The 17,973-nt window shown below is 33.4% G+C and overlaps 1 protein-coding gene across 1 annotated transcript in view; it reads right to left on the bottom strand.

The window, feature by feature from the left end:
• The window catches only part of TTC21B (tetratricopeptide repeat domain 21B), a 40,555-nt gene that overhangs the window by 20,308 nt on the left and 2,274 nt on the right, over positions 1-17,973 (bottom strand). Inside the window, exons 4-17 of the mRNA XM_010567404.1 lie at positions 17,155-17,321; positions 14,772-14,894; positions 12,657-12,814; positions 12,176-12,260; positions 10,511-10,609; positions 9,765-9,957; positions 8,658-8,755; positions 7,950-8,150; positions 5,946-6,075; positions 5,328-5,485; positions 3,729-3,953; positions 2,697-2,935; positions 2,308-2,380; positions 1,175-1,285 (exon numbers count right to left, since the gene is read on the bottom strand). Coding sequence (XP_010565706.1) covers positions 1,175-1,285; positions 2,308-2,380; positions 2,697-2,935; positions 3,729-3,953; positions 5,328-5,485; positions 5,946-6,075; positions 7,950-8,150; positions 8,658-8,755; positions 9,765-9,957; positions 10,511-10,609; positions 12,176-12,260; positions 12,657-12,814; positions 14,772-14,894; positions 17,155-17,321 — 2,060 coding nt within the window. The remainder of the gene's footprint in view (positions 1-1,174; positions 1,286-2,307; positions 2,381-2,696; positions 2,936-3,728; positions 3,954-5,327; positions 5,486-5,945; positions 6,076-7,949; positions 8,151-8,657; positions 8,756-9,764; positions 9,958-10,510; positions 10,610-12,175; positions 12,261-12,656; positions 12,815-14,771; positions 14,895-17,154; positions 17,322-17,973) is intronic.

The following is a 17,973-nucleotide window of genomic DNA, read 5'->3' as shown; positions in this document are numbered from 1 at the left end:
ACAAGTTCTGTTTTACTGTATACAAAGGACAAATATTTTCCCAATGTCTACCTGCAAAACATGAAGATAAAAGAAGTAATGAAAAGTTTAAAAATACCAACTAAACATTATCTAATAGAAAGGAGTCTTCTCTCTCTGTATTTTTAAACATAAAAACTGACAATCATATCAATTAAAAAAGTCAAATATTTACTTAAGAAAAAAAAGCTATGCTCCAGATCAATAAACTACTATTCCATAATTTAAAAAAAACCAAACAACCCAAAAGACTTCAAAATAACAACTTAAATACTCTTGAAATAGGATGTTACTTCTTTAAGCAAAGGGAAAAATGAGAACTGGAATTATGTTGAAAAGTTACATTTCCAAAATGAATTTGAAATATTTTATTAACTTTTATTGTTTTAAAATAGAACATGTTTAAACATGCATAATAGTGCAATATCAGGCAGGTGACCTATTTAGGCTTAAGCATCCTAAGGATAATATAGCTGAAGCCTCAAAATAAAAAAATTTAAGCACATAAAACACCCATCACCACACAGATTACAATTTTCTTCTATAGTTACTCTAGGAACCCTCACAGTACATTAGATTATTACACATACACAAAAAAAGTTTAAAGTGTCATGGAGCAAGATAGGAATCATATACTGAGCTGCTTGTAATAGTGACCTAAACAGAAGCAAGTGAAAATTCTACCACTGCAAACGCAAAACAGTTTGAACACACCCTCCAGTAGTTTGAGGTTGCCCAAATAAAACCATTTGCTCGTGCAAATTTTCCCCAAACATTTTCTTCTGTTTTTCCTACAACAAGAAGTTAAAGCCTCTATTACTACTCTCCTAGACAATGTTAAGGCTAGGAGATATAACAAGACTGGGTCAATGGAGAAGTAATTAAACATGGTTTTGAGTGCAGGCCCAAAAACACATAAACTGCAAGTCACCAGAACTACAATTCACCAGATTTGTATCCACCAATGTTTAACTGTACCTTTGGCCAGGTATTTTGAAGGGGATCTACAAACTTACTTTCAGGATAAAAAGTCTGTTCAGCGTTTTAAAGTGAAATCCTTCTTCTACCCAACCTGAAAACAAAATCAGGCAAAGCCCACATGTTGACAATAATGAACACAATACTTAATTAGCCTAATGCAGTACTTATAGAATACCTTTGAATAGTTATGTGTTTTGATTAGGGCTTTTCCAATTTTACTCGCTAAAGCTGGATCTTTTGGATTTTTCTTCAAGGCCTGCTCGTAGACTTCTATGGCTTCATCAGGCTTCAACAGTAAAAGATATAAACACAGAAGTCGAGGATTAGAGATAAAAAGGGTATGAAGAAAACAAAATCTGGTAACGCCTCCAGGTATGACTGCCAAGTACTACTGGTTCATAAGCTACAATGCTTCTCAGAGAAAAATGGTCACTATGAAATTGCTGGAAGTGTAAAGCCGCTAAAACAGAATGTGGAGAGAACAATGGCAAACAAATGAGTTTGAATTAACCTGATTCTTTTTCCACTGAAATCTCTCTACTACTATTTTGACTAGTTAACGAACTTATGCAAACTTACTACTGTGTTGGATAATCATCCATATCTGTCCTCTAGCCATGTTATAGCAGATCTAAACAAATTCCCTTTTGCTTTATAATTCTTCATTAAGGAGAAAACTACACACAAGCTTTAACAAGTAAACAACCATTAATCACCTACAGATCCCCAAACTAGGAATCTAAACTATTAGTTGCATGTCCTAACCCAACCTATTCTTTCAAAATATGAATTTAAATGTCTACCATTCAAATTCCTATGTCTGCTTGACTACATTGTCTTCTACAAATACTGAATACACTTCCAGTTCATCAAGAACGAAAGGTTGTAAAAAATATATAAGAATGCAATAATTTAAAATTTTTAAATAAAATTTTCAATATGAGAACTAAGGTACCTAGAATTATTCCAAGCTTCAGAACTCTATTCTAAACACCTCTGACTTCTTTCTGAATTTAATTTAGCTCTCACTTTAGATTTTTGTTAGTCTTGTGCGTCAGTGTTCTTCCAGATTAAAATTCTCTCCTTGACTTTCACCCAGTCAGTTATCAGAAGAAATACATTTTCAACAGCTTTTTCTTTGAACTTAGAACAGTTACATTTGTAGCCAGTAATTATGTTTTTTTTACACCCTAAAGCAGTTTCTGTTTGCCAACTACCAATCAATAAGAGTCAGCATGTTACATTGTCTCAACTTGCCAAAGTCAACAAATGACTCAATCATTCTATTCATCTCCAGCAAGCACTTACCTCTTGAATATTCATGTATGCATCACCAAGAAGAAGAAAAGTATGAGCACTTGGCAGTTTTTCTACTAGCTCTCTGGAAACAAAAGACAGAATCTTGCTCAATATTTAACATGTCAATATTGGTATCTAAACAACAACAAATAGGGCACAACAATTTTATCCTCTGCAGGTTTTAGTTTTTATTTCTGAAAAATGAAACAAAAAAAATCTGATATATCTTTCCAAAATAGGACTTCCAATTATGGTTTTAAATGTTACAACACTTACTCAAATGAAATTATGTCACTAAATATTTCTGACTTAATTGTAGTAGAAAGGTAAAAAATGAGCTCACTGTGCTACCATTAAACACCTAGGAAAATATATACACACACACCACAAACTTTTACCTATAGCAGCCAGCATATAACTTCTTATCTTTCCTGTACTGAAGATAAACATCTGCCATTTTTTCTTTAGCTTGTACAAAGTAAGGCTGTTCAGGTGTAATATTTCGGAGCATGGTCAAGGCTTGTTCAACATCTCCTTGTGCAATTGCCAGATCTGCATTTGCAATCACAACTCTTAGTTCCTCAGGAGTTCCAGAAAATTCATTAATGGCATCTTGCAGTATTATAGCAGCTTCATGCTACAAATAATAAACCCAATAGAATTAATGTATTTCCTGTTGCTGAACAGCCAAAAATAAAGACAACATAAGCAAATGAACATCTAGGGGCATTACACAAAACCAACCAAAAAAACCCACAAAAAAACCCCCCAAACCATACTATCCATTTTTTTCGCTAAAACATTTAAAATTTTTTAGCTCTTGATTTTGTAAATAAAAGTTATGTGATATGAACTACCAAAAAGAGTTTTAGTAGAGAAAATAACATTTGTATTGCATATATACAAGGAGATGCTCAAAATTCAACTGGACAATGCCTTTAGCACCTTCCTCTAACAGGTCCTGCTTTGAGCAGGATGACCTCCAGACATCGCTTTCAACTACATGATTGTATGGCTTCTCTTACATTCTTATGTAGCGTCCTACTGTTTATTAAAATACAGCTGACAGTAAGGATGCTGCTACACAAAGATAAGGACATGATCCCAAAACATTTCTAATAGCATTTGACAGCAAAACAGGAATCTATGTGCCAGCAAATGAACATCAACAGTATCTCCTCCTCAAAATTAAAAGGGGTTTTATAGACTCAAAATTGAGCACCTGCAAGTAGCTTTCTTTTCTCTGCACAATTTAAGGTACAAGCTGTCAAGTCAGACATTAACACCTTGGAAATTTTACCAAGCAAATCCTCTTGGTAAAAGAGGTGATGGTTTTCTATTCCGAACAAATGAGAATAGACACTTCTGTTAATGGGAAGAGGAAATTGTTTTCAGGTATGTATTACATCTTAACAAGTCTGCCATCTTACTGGTTCTCCATTCAAACGATGAGCTTCTACTAACTCTAGGAAGACTGACACACGATCACTTGCATCAATTTCAATTCTTTTTCCTTTAGTTTTTGAGGAAGCTGTAGGTTTTCTCATTCCAGGCAAATTCTTTGCCATCTGTAAGGTCTTAATAGCTTCTGATAATTCTCCCATCTTCTTCTGGGTTTGGGCCTTAATTAAGTGATAAACAGGATGTTCTCTCACCTAAAAAAAAAAAAAATATGTAATGAGGTAAGGAGTTTCCAAATTTTACTTTATGCATAATATTGAAACCCCTTGAAAGAAGATTTTTAATTTCTATTTTTAAATATTGACCTCAGTTCCTTATTTCCTCCAAATATATCTGATTTCAACTTCAGTAATTTCCTTGTGAAAATACTAGAATTTTCAAAGATTATGCAAACTAATAATTAAGTTTTCAATTAAAAAAAGAAAAACTGTTACGTGAGATGAGACTTTGGGATAGAAAAACATTTATTACAGCATTATTTGAAGCTAGACTGACTTTTAAGGGATTTTGAACATCCCCCACACTGCTGTATGCACACTTCATCAGGCTATTAATTAAAAGAAGTGCCAAATAACGATTGTACACAAGTCCTGCTTGCCATTTCTCCACCTTCTTAAAACATACTTCACATGAAAAGGAAATGTCGATAAGGGAAATGTAACTGTGTACAAAGTTGCAAGCACGTCAGTGTCTCCTAACTAGGTAGTTAACCTTCAGCTTTCTTGCATCACTTGGAGGAAGGAACCAAGATGGGAGCATGCTTGCAAGGAAATGGTAGTTTGCCACTTTTCAGCTAAGCTCTGTCAAGAGACTTAGCACAACTCAGACCTAATAAGTGCTGTGTAAAGTGCTCCCAACTCAGCATTAATCCTACATGAAGTTTCACTGACGTCAACAAATCAAAAATCCCATACTGCAATGTATTAGCCCCAAGAAATGAAACTGGTGAGGACTATTGCAAAACAGTGAAAGTTTTTTCATACAGTGCTTCGTTTACCAAATTTGCTCCTGAAGGGACAGAAAAGATGGACAAAGATGTGACATCAATGGAAGAGAGCACAGCATATGGTTACTCTCTTAACACTTCAAGTGCTTAAAGCAGCATGAATTGCCAAGAGGTAACTACAGACCCCTTCTGATCCCCTCGCGCATCTGTGCGTATCTTCATCAGCAATTGAACATCTGAGCAAAAAGTCGAGAAACAACATTGGATCACACTTCAAGTCCTTCTACGTTGGCTTTTAAAGACTGTTGCAAGGTTAGCCTAGAATTACAAATTCTGTTTAAATAACAAGTTTTTAATATTTATGTAAGAATTTGAGAAAAAGCTACCATTTCTTTCTTTTATATTTCAGAACAGTTTCAATATGTTGCAATAAGGTGTTAGTCTTGCCTTTATGGTCATTTCTTTGATATGTATTCAGAGACCATGTTCATAGAAACATTTAGATATTAAACTTGTAGCAGAAGAGTCATAAAAAGTTCACTTTAAAAATTATTATATACAAAAACATACAACTTCAGATGATTGACCGAATAAAATAGTCTCATTCTTTTGTCCAACTCACCTCAAAATTGTAGCTCAGACAAAGTTCCAAGGATTGAGAACATAGTTTAGTATTGTTTTGAGCCAAATACACCTGGGCCATCAGTAAGTGTGCATCTGCATAAGAAGGATTCCTTTCAAGACAGTAATGTAGATTACTATGGGCTGCTTCAATATCCCCTAGGAAGTTAAAAAAGAGAAAGTGAAAAAGTAGTTGATGTGAAATACAGAGGTTAAATATAGAGCATTTATTAATTGTCCACCAATTTTATATTTTTTTTAAATTAATGTGAGCATTTAGTGAATAAATTCATATACCAAGTACTATGTGGCTATGAAATGAAATCAAAACCAAGTCAAAGACAAGATATTTTCCCATTGTTCCATCTGTAAAACATAAAATAAGTGATCTTTTTTGGAAGCAATAGATAAAACCCACCATATTTATGTGCCCATACAATTAAGATAGGCTCATACAAATCATAAAAAAAGGCAGTGCAAATGTCCTTAACTTAGCTGTAATGCAGTGTTCTGCGGTGAAAGAAAAATATTCATTATGATTTAAAAGTGTGAAATTATTATTTTTTTTTTATTAAAGAAACTAAAGAGGTGGATAGCTAACCATTCATATAACTATTACCTGACAAGTATTTCACTTTTGCAATTAAAAAGACAGCTTGTTGAAGACCAGGCACAGTTTTTACCACAGTTTCGAGAACAGAAGCACAGTGCTTGAGAAGTGGTGAAGCAGACTGCCCAGGACTTGCAGGCTAGGAGTTAAAACAAACAAACAAACAAACAAAAACACAACAACAAAAAAACCTCAAACACTTCAGTTGACAGGTTTTGGACTCAGATTTCATTTTCATTGCTCACTTTAAACTCTAATGAGCAACGGCAAAGCATTGTTATTTTCTTCAGCCCAAAAAGCTGAAAGCTGTCATTGTGAAGAAATATAAAAATATGTTTTAAATGTAAGGGCGCAACTTCTTGCTATCAGCAGGAACACCAGACAGCCTAATGGACTTCAAGGATGATAAAACACTTCAGACCTGACATAAGCTGAAGAGTTAGTCCATAATATTTGGCGACATACTCTGAATTACTGTGCCAACTCATCCAACACAATGGTAACACAAACTAAATTTCAAGAGTGCTGAAGTTGGAATGAGTGACCAGAAGGATGAGAAGAAAAGGTTCTGATCCTATCCCTCCTACCCTCATTCCACACCACAGAACATATCAATACTGCTAGTAACAAAGTGAAAATAGCAGCTGAGAAATAGCTCCTGTCACGTAAACTGCTAGTACAAGTGTACCAAATTTTAGTTGCTCATTATCAGAAATGTTGTTCCATTTCCCTCTATTACTTTAGCTAGTTGCTAACTGTTACATATAAAAAAAGGAAAAGGCAACCTAAAGATCCTTCTGTTCACAGCTAACATTTCCACAAGACCCATGCCCTGGGGAAGCAGCAATCATCTACTACCAAACTGGAAGCCTCCACCACCTGGTTAAACTCCTCACTTTCTAGTATCACAAACTCCTTTTTGCAATAAAGAGATAATGAAACTTCAGGAAAAGCCTATCTTTTCTTTTACAAATCTGTCTACGGACAATAGTTCAGGAAAACCAGTTTTCATTCCAAATAAAAAACCATCATTGCCATTAAGTACTTCTGGAATATACCCCAGGGAAATCGTTAGAAAAGACACTACCTCATAGAATGACACTTCTTATTTATCTCCATCTGTGACATGAAATTATCATTGCTACTGATGTTTTAGACCTTCAAACATTACCATTTCATTATAGATGGTGGGACAGATCATAACAATGGAAAACTACTTGTTTGCCTATTAGATTTTAAAACTGTACATAAACAAATATTTATGGGAAGGTTCTATAACTAGACTAGAAATCTGCTAATGACAGGATAACGGAATTCAGCTCCCTGCTATTTCAGAAGAATAATCTATTTAAGGAAGACACTATTTAAAGAAACTTTAAATGTGTTTCTTCTGCTTTAGAGATGTCAGGTCCTCATTCAATTTATTACAGTCTACATGCCTTTGTTACCAAAACTAGCACAAGCAAATTCAGTTACAGATTAGCCATCTAAATAAGTGAGATTTTTTCTTTGTAATTAGTAATAATAATATAAAAAAGTAGTATTCCACTGATTTTCACCAACACACAAAAGAAACTGATACAAAGAAAAAAAAAGTATGTATATTGAACAGATATCCTGAGCTGCCAAAATATTTCAAGAATAGGATCGTAAGTGTGAAAGTCCTAGTTTCCTATTGAGATAGCTCTATTCACTGCATTGTTACAACAGTTTCCTGATCAAAAGAGATATTAAAAAAGTATATATATATATACACACACACGGTACATTAAACAAATATCCCAAGTTTCCTCAGATGTCATTATTGCAACTTGCTCACTTTACAATAGTTGTTTTTTCATAGTTATTTTGATTAATTAGTGGTATAATATCTTAAAACACACTTACACTTCAAATAAATTCACATCTTAAGAGGGAAAATATTCTAAATTTTTGCTTCATGATTAACTGATCTCAAAATGAAATCAAAGAATAATTTCCATTTTCAGACAGATGTGATCTACAGCTGCTTACCTGTGCTGGGCAAAAATTAAGATATTCCCTAATGATTTCTAGCAAGAAATCAGGGTTTAGTTTTTCAAAGTATTCTACACCAAGAGGAAAGCCATGCAAAGACGAAAAGTGAGTATCCAGAACATCATTCAATAAGGCAATAACTTCTTCTTGTCTCTTATGTTTTTTCATAGCTAGGACTGCACGCAAGAAAGATAATTCCTACAGGAAAAAAAAACAAATAAAACACCCTCCGTATTCCAGATACATTAATCTGTTACTCATACAATACTAAATAATTATTAACGTTAGCCATTTCTTCTTTATATTTAAGGATACTATAAGACATTTAGTATGTTCACTGTAAATGACACTGATGATGATTGTATCAATGTATTCCTTTAATTTGCACAAGCTCTAAATTTTTCTGAGCACAAAATCCTGAAAATAATTAATATCCCTCCCTTCCTGACACTTCAAACTTATGTTCAGAGATAATGCACCACAGGAAGGCAATGATGTTTTTGCTCTGCAAGCAAACAGCCTTGTGTTGCAAAGCTAGGCAACACATTAGCTTAGAATGTTAGGAAGAAAAACTGAAATTTAGATTTAATGGTACTCCATTAAGAATGCTCTGCTCAAGTGACTGAAATACAAAACATGAAGTAGCTAGTAGACCACAATTCAGATTGTAATCAAAGTATTTTAGTGAAGGAAGATGCTTCCTACCCCAGATTTCCCAATGGACTGCTGAATTTCATTAAGAAACTCCAACTGCTGCTCTGCATCTTCTAATTGCCCTTGCATTAGCTGACAACGGATAATTCCTGCAACATATTAAAACACTTTATTGCAGATTCGTCTTCCTAATCAAGCACATGCTTTGTTTTCCAGAATTAACTTTTTATCTTCTCAACCCCTTCATAAAGTGGTGATACAAGAAGAAAGAATAGATCAAGACTTATGGTAATGCCGATTTTATGTACTTAGAAATACCTAGGATAGATGATACACGATTGATACGTTAATATATGCAATGATATAAAGCAGTTTCATGGAAAGATCTCATCCCTTATATCAGAAAGTTTAAAACTGTAAATCTTCAACTGGTTCCAGACTAAGTAGAAGCACCATAAAGTTTGGCTTCTAAATTCAGAAGAAGTACAAGAAGCAAGATGAAATTAAAACAACCCCCCCACACCCCCAACCACACACACAAACCACTCCTACCCTCTAAATTTTTCGTACTGTTTGAAGTTCCAGATTAGAAGGCAATGGCATAGTCAAGAAGAGAAAATGCAGGGGAAAATCTGTGAAGCAAGTACGCCATATTTACTCTCCATTTTCTTGACAGCAACTGGACTTTATCAAAAGTTACCTTTTTTTCAAAGAACATAACATGTACATCAAAAGCGTCAGATGTTTTGACTTCATTATGTTTTTCAATCTAATTTAGACACGTATGTAGCCATTGACAGCTTGTTCTATCAACTTTCCTTGAATTTTTTCATTTTTGTAGTGCCTAAGAGTTCTCTAGTTCCTAGGCACTACAGAAATAAATAATTAAAAAAATACAATCACATCTCTGTCCTCACCATTACTTTGAGAGTTCTAATTTTAAAAAGTTTCACTTTTCAAAAGGAAGACCCAAAGACATATCCAGTGAGAAGAAACTGTTGCTACAAGAAAGATATCATAACAGGAAGCAGTAAATACTGCCCAATGTTCCTGTTCTAATAGTTCTAGATTTTCCTAGGAGCAGTAGTAGGAAAACTTGATCAAAAAGCATCATCTGTCTTAAGACCATAAAAACCAAACGAAAGTGTAAGACCTTACCAGTTAGTGCAGAAACACTCGTTTCATCAAGTGCCATCGCAGTCTTGTACCATTTTAAAGCTTCTTTCTCTTTACCTTGTAAAATCATTTGGTAGCCAAGTTCAGTAGCAAATTCTGCATTGTCCGATGCCAAATCAGATGCTTTTTCAACTAAGGTTTGTGTATGTTGAAGGATGAGCTGGTTCCGGCCACACTAATGGTTAGAATAATCTTTAAACCTTGAGTTTTTCTTATTTTTCAGATTCATTTAAAAAACACACTGAATATTGCTGTAGCAGTTGAGACAACCTCTCATATACAACTAATATAATCTGTAATAGTTCTATAAAAATTGAGGCATTAAAGTGTGCTGGATTCAAACATAAATACACAATACCATACAATAAGGAATACTCGATAGAATTGTTTTAAGGAAGCATTCAAAACAACTGATAAATACAAAGATTAAATAAACCTTCAGTTTCAAGGCTATGTGATTAACCTTGTCACTTTCCTACATTAAGAAGTTTCTCATTTAAAAGCAAGCAGTAAAAACATTTTTGGAATGAGATGGCTTAAGTATTGTAATTCATACTGAATGCAAAATGTTAAAAATGTAGTTACCAAAGGCTACACAATGTAATCTATTTCAATTGTCTGCGATCTTCTACTTTTTAGTAGACATTTAGCATCTGTCTACCAGAAAATAAAACAAAACCCAGGATAGATACATAGTTGTACGCTGCTTAAGAAAAAAGCATACTTACTGTTCTACTGAAAGCTAAAGCCATTTTACAGAAGAGCTGCGAATTACGTGGTTCTAACCTGTCCAGTGCTTTAATTAGGTCTCCCAGTCTTGCTGAAGCCTTGGAGAAAAAGGAGTAACATAATAAGTAATAGATAGAATGAACAGATTAGGACAATTGAACAGTTTTCACTAAAGACTAGTCACATATCTTATTATGCAGTAATATCTTGAAACCTAAACTCAGAAGTTTTGAGGGCTAGGAGTCAGATTTATTTTGGAATTCCTAGAAAAATTCTTTGGAATAGTAAAGTGGCAATAAAGTAGATCATATGTCCTCTATACATGCTCTAAAAAAAAGTGAAAGATTTGAGCCGAATCTGATATAACAGAAGAGTCCCATAAAGCAAGATAGTCTGAGGAATCCGATCTGTGAATCTTGTTCAGTCTTCAGTGTGATACAGACACACATGCTCAAAACCAAAGCACTTCCAGATGCTCAGACTCTTAAAAAAAAAATCACAGTTTCTCAACCCACCAAAGGTATTTTAGACATTTCTGGGGTTACAATAAGGTACATGGGTTTTCTAAATATGATTTTAGATGTAAACACCTGAATTGTGTTTAAAATTCATCAGGCTTTTTAATTTTTTCCTACACATGGGTCTTAGTCACATGTAACATTTTACCCCAGAATCTTTTGTTTACACCCTACCATGTACAGCAACTTTCATTCCTGGATGGCTTTATTGAATTGGAGTCTGCAATTGTTACTGTTTCTCCATATTTCCTATGATTGTGCATAAGTAAGACTTAAATTTGATTATGAATACACTAATGACTAAAATGCAATAACTAAAAATGTGTTAAACAACCTAAAATATCTTTTCCTCTAGAACTTAAAAAAAAAAAGCTACAAAACACTGAAAACACTTTATTTTTGCTATATTTCCAGTTATATTATACCAGCATCCTTGCATAATGAGAAAAAGATATTTTAAAATATTTTAACAGTTTTTCGTGACAATTTAGATAATATTTTAAAATTTCCTGAAAAATGGCACAAGCACTATATGTACAAAACACATGCACATAGCCCTGTGCAGTAAAGGATCTTGGGAGTAGAAGGAAAAGTTAAAGAGAATTCTTAGAGCTAAAAAAACACCCAGTAATTGTCAAAAAAGGGTGAACAAAGCATAGGTTATACTAACTAACATCGCAGACTGTTGTTAAGTGACTATGACCCCCTTCCAAAAATTTATCAGTACAAGACCTCATTATTTCCCTTATTTCAATTAATAAAATACTTAAAATTAATGGAAGGCTTACAATAACTTATGAATTTATCAAACGAGCATTTAAACAATAAAAGATTGCTTTGATGATTCAAATTAACATCATTCAATTAACTGTCCCGAGGAGACTTCTGTTTGGCTTGATTCCTGTTCTCTGGAAAGATGGAGTTAAAAACTTGTGTTTCCCTTGGCATCCAGAAAACACCCCAACAACAAGCTACAGCAGCCATTTGAGTCAGAATAGGTGAATATACCTCTTCCTGCAGATAAGTAACATAGCACAGGACCAGACAAAGTACACAAGGAGAAGAAATAAAGAAGATAGTGCATGTGGCATCTAGTCTCTACAACGGCTGTGTTATGCTCAACAGTCTGCTAATAAAAAGACTCACCTCAGATATATTTCCCTCCCTGCACAAATAATGCAGGGCCTCCATTCTTATGGCTTCTAAATTGAGGGCATCTTTCTGCAATAGTCTAAAGCCAACACAAGGTGAATGTAAAGAAATCAAAACAAAACCTTTGCTCAATCATCTGTTTCATCCTAAAAGGGGAATAAAATAACTTGTATTGCACAGTCACTTTAAGTAACAGCTCTCAATTGTAAGCACAGCTTTGTTACTTCATGCCTATCTCGAAAAAAGGTCCTCTTCATTCCAAAATGGATTCATGTATTGATGTAGTATCCTCACAGAATTGCAAGGCTGGGTTCTAATAAAACTTAATTTAGTTCAAATTTATTTTAAAAAAACTGATTTAACTAATTCAAATTCATTAAAAATGAATGGAAACCTATCTACTTTTGTTTCAAAGTGTTCTTACAGGGTAAACATGGCAAGAACAAAATTAGAGGTGTGCTACTTCATACTCAACCTCTGTGCCGTTTCAACTGCCTGCTCCCAGTCCTGCAAGGCTAGTTGTAGCTTCATTTTCTTTATGAAAGCAGGAACAAAGTTTGGAAAGTTTGCAATTATCTGGTTCACAGTTTCCAGAGCTCCTGAATAATTCTGTCGGACCTCAAAATACTGTGCCTAATGGAAGGAAGAAAAGTTGCATCAAAAGGCTGTACACTCACATAGGTGAGAAGATTCAGTTCTTTCATACAGAAACCAGGAAAAAGAGCTAGTGAGAAAAGTAAATCTTTCATTAAGTAATAGCTTTACTTCAGTATCAATCACAACTAGAGATACTGCAACAATTAAATAGCAAAAGATAACGTGTAAAACCCAGTGTGTGGTAAGCACTCTGTAACAAAGGTAATTGCAGCATTTACTAGTTACTAGTCAGTTACAAGCAAGAAACAGACAGATGTAGCTGAAGAGTAAAAATTGTCTTATTAGGTTTCACATAACTTTGTATAAAGCATCTCACAATTTTAGGATATTGAGCACAACCCACAGATTAAACATTTTTTCAAGCCCTGCAGTACGTACCATCTAAAAACCCACACTCGGTAGGTCATTGTTGTTGTTGCCAGAATTATCAATTTTTTAATTGTAAAGCAATTTACAGGGTACTTCAAATACAAAACTACTTCAGAAGTATCAAGTATCATAGTTTTAAATGAATTTGAGTAGAAATCAATTTAGGGCTTAAATCTTCTATTTTGCTTTGACACTTAAAATTTACTTACCATATTCCAGGTGACTGTGTGGATACAGTCATTTCATATTTTTCAGACAGAAATGGTGCACAAGAGTTTGAGAGTTAATTCCTTAAGCCATAGCAAGATAGCTGTCTGTAAAATCTAATTCAGTAACTAAATTTGAGATAGACTGGTAACTGAACACAACAATCCTCATACAGCCAACCAAATACCATTATGCACACTCTCCTGAACTTTAGTCTTCTTATTTTCATTGAACAATTTTTTTCTGCATTTAGCTTTAGAATATTAAACAAACATTAATAGAATGATTAACAATGTCTGTGATATAAACAAGTAGTATACTCTGAAACAGAAAAATGTGTAAAGAAAATAATTCATGCCACTCCCTTAATGAAATACAATCAAAACGAACACTTGAAACGGACTAATGACAATTTAAAAAGAGAGTGCTAATGTTCATAGATGATCACACTACAGTGTTAAACTACTACTTTTTTTGCCATGGCACACAGCAATTCTGTAATGTGGACAGGTGTCCCGTGAGAAAAGGAAGAGATTACACATACTTTTACATTTTCAGGTAATTTGAAGCCTCATTTCTTACATATAAATACATGAATAAAAACAGTTTTTCTTGTGTCTATAGTAAAATCATAAGCTCGATATACATTTAGATTGACTGTATTTAATCTATACCTTTCTTTTTTACATTGTGTCTAACAGACCCTAAAGTTTCATCTGGTAGTTAATTTTATTCCAAAAAGAAAAAAGTGCATCATTTTAATATACTTAAAAAAAACACAGATGTGCAGAATGACACAGTTACCAGTTCCAGTTCATTAAAAAAAACCCAAAACAAAACAAAGTGGAAATTTTATTTAGTGAAGCAGTATTCCACTGCAGCAATGTTTTATACTAATAAGAGAAATGTAATAATACAAGAAGAATGCCCCAGAAATTCATAATTATGTATATAGTAACAGACACAGTGTACCATTACTGCAACCCAGGCATGCCCCTTTGTCTTAACCTACAAAGAAAGTGAGAAGTCTTATGAACCTTGGCTACTCATTAAAATTAACTACAATTTCAAATGGGCTGTCTACCACAGGAAACAGAAGTGTCAGTATATTTTTATTGTGCTAGTAATCAATTTGTATGATAACTATTCTATATTCCTTAAACAATTTAATACATCAATTCAAACTTCATTTCTGCTAAAACCTAGTCTTTTCCACTGAACAAAAAAAGTATGACTAAGCTATATTTCTACTCCTTGGACAAGCTCACTTACAGATAACTCTTCTCAGCATCTCTCTAATTACTCTACGAGACTAATATGACATTTAGGAAATGTTAAAATCATGAAGTAAACTTACTTTACCAAGCAGAGCAAAAACATCATGGCCTTCCTGCAGTGCTTCATCAAAGTATTTCACAGCTTTTTTGATGTGAGTTTCCTTCCCACAGGTGAGATCAAGCCATGCTTTCAAAATCAACCCCTGTAAACAAAATATAAATTGGAATTCTTCACTAACTAGGTAGTAAAAGTATACTAGATAGAGTAGTAAGTAAAAATAACCTAAAAATAAAATAAGACTTAAAGTATCTGTTTTTAACTATTTAAAATGTATATTTGAAATTATAACCAGTCTACAGCATAAGCTAAAACATTAGTAATTAATTTCAGCATTAAATTGATCAAATAGTATATTTACTTACAGGATTAAAAAAAACCCCGAACAACAATAGTACTTAACTAGTCTAACATGCTCAGCAGACAGAACAAAACCTCGCAGAAGTGATCGCATAAGACATTAAGAATATCTTCTGCAAACATTTCTGCAGAATATGTTCTTAAGATTTTATATGAGACACTAAGAAACATACGGGGTGCTGAAAAATGAAAGAAAATTGGGTTTTTATTCTGCTTTCCCATTAAAAGAAAAAACTACGTACAAAAGGCAAAGATCTGACATTTCCCAAATCTCCAACAGTATTATAAAAAAAAAGAAAAAAATATAGTACTTAGAACTTTTAAAAAGTGAAATGTGTCTTTTCATTGAAGGAATTACTACTTGTAATTAATTAATTTTATTTCTGTTATGTGCTCCAGACATTTAATTATAGCTTAAGTAAATCAAAACTATTTTGAAGTGCTAGATTATTTAAACAAATTATAATTGCCATCAGAACAAAAATTTAGATTATAAAACATCACTAGCTCTTTTGTAACATAGAATTAAAGAAGTGAGTAATGTATTTAAAACTCAAAGGTTAGTAGAAGAGCCGTATTTTGTAATTGCTAACAATCCAGGTCATGGTTTTGTTATGCAACAGAAATTGGCTGAAATCCATACACTCATGCATTTTAAAAGAAGGGAGATGTTTTACTTCTATATAAGGAGTACATAAAGTATCTTATCAAAAGGAACTGCATATACTAAGCAAATCATATTTCACTAAGTTTAAGCACCCCTAACCAACCTCTGAAAAAAATGAAGTACACATAACTTTGTATTGTCAAACTAGGAAAAGGGATAAGCATAAGTGAACTTACAAAAAAGGAAAACTATTTGTTTTCTATATATTTAAATGCTAATGTACATTTTTATGTATGTGTATGTCCCTCTGGAAAAAAAAAAAATTTATTGCAAGTCCATTAAATATTTCAGCTGGAAATATTTCCCACTAAGCAACATTCCCAAATACTGTCTCTTAAAAACAAAAACAAGCAAACAAAACCCAACTACTACGGTTTCAATAAGCAAAGGCATAAATACTGTTATTTTACCAAAATGGCATATCCCTATTCTTTTTAGAAATTAACATATTAATGCTTTGTGATGTCCTTTAATTATTTCATTAGTAAAAATTAGCCAGTAATTAAAAATAACTAGAAATTTTAATAAATAATCAGTGATAGTTCAAAAGCTAAGGCATTACTTAAATTCATAATGTAATTTCAGAAATTAGTGTTTAGAATAGTTGCAGATTTCTAACTCATGTAAATATAAACCATAAAACTGTAGATTACAAATTCAGCAATGTACTGAACCACACAGAGGAACAATTCAGAAACATTTGTGTTTAATACTAGTGTCATAAGAGAACAATTATGCCTTCAATTTTAACAGCTCTGCCTTGAAGGTGTCTAACTACAAAAAAAAACCCCAACTTTTTTTTGTTCTTTCTCTCCTTGAATTGAAGCTGATACCTTCTTTAAAAAAACAAAAACCAGCAAGTTTTCACAAACCTCTTTAGAGATTAAAGATTCTAGTGAAATTTGATGTCTGTATATAAATGCAGAAGACATTGCTACATACAACACTTACACAGATTTTAAAATAAATTACATTCAGTAAAACTCTATAACAACTGCTGAAAACTTAAATCCCTGATCCTCTGGCTATTTTTGAGTCTTCAGATTCAAAACAGATGTCTCCCTCTAGTGAGACTACCACGCTTAGTTTTTTGCGGGGAATTATGATACTCAGTATCAAGTAGAAAAATTGGCATAACTACATGTTATTTCCATTGGTCAATGCAGACCTCTCATGTATTAAGTGAAAATGAATACTTAGCGGACAAAAAAAATCATTATGCTGAATTCTACTTGGCCCTGTCAAATGAATTTATGACATTAAGAAAGAATTAGAACACAAAACACTTAAAGGAAACCTCCAAATAGCATTGGTGCAGTAAGTCTAGCTTCACAGCATACATGGTCCTATTACTATTTTACATAGGAAAAAAAGTTACCTCTTTACCACCACCAGAAATTTTGATCATTCTATCAACATATTCACGGGCTTTGTCCTCACGACCAAGATGCCACAAAAATAGCCCAGCAAAATACAGAGCCTGCTGTCCTGCCGTTTTACGTTGCTCCTTCATTTTTGCATCCAACTCTAGAATAGCATCTCGATCTGAAAAGGTTTTGATCAGAGCTTTTGTTGATAACATCTCAAAGTATCACAAAAGAGCAGCACATAACCCAGGGGTTCCAAAGCAAACCTTGTTTTCTGTATTATATGTTGATAAACACACAGGCAATGCCTCCCAGTTGAAAATATTAACCAGGTACAGATGTAAAAGACAGAAGATGGCTCCCATCAACACAGTCATTTGTGCAAGAACCCTGCTATTTATTAAACCTTAGATTTGTAGCTAAGACTTCTGCCAGATAAATGGAAACTTGACAATAAGGTTCACTTTTATTTCACTGTCTGCCAAATAAGTAAACAGTTAACTGTAGAGCAGCCTAAAATGCTGAACACAAGACAGTTTAGCTCCAGAATCCCTGGAAAATGCGTGATGTGTTTCTTAACTCTAAAGTTCATTTTCTTACATCCTCATTGTTATTGTCAGTTGCTCTCATCAGGTTAATCCCAAATAATAATTTCATTTGTTGCGTGGGACTTACTGCCAAATATTTTTTTACCCACATTCATTTCTGGTCCTTTTTTAGGAGCCATTAAAATCAAATGTCTGACTCTTACTGCCATGACTTTCTCAGAGTCTTGAAATGCATGATAATTTTGCTGCCCTACAATATTAATCTTTAGGGACCCAAATAAG

Source organism: Haliaeetus leucocephalus, unplaced genomic scaffold, assembly GCF_000737465.1.
Source record: "Haliaeetus leucocephalus isolate CR32 unplaced genomic scaffold, Haliaeetus_leucocephalus-4.0 Scaffold1, whole genome shotgun sequence".
In the NCBI taxonomy this organism is placed as follows: domain Eukaryota; kingdom Metazoa; phylum Chordata; class Aves; order Accipitriformes; family Accipitridae; genus Haliaeetus; species Haliaeetus leucocephalus.
This window is presented reverse-complemented; position numbering and strand designations above follow the sequence as displayed.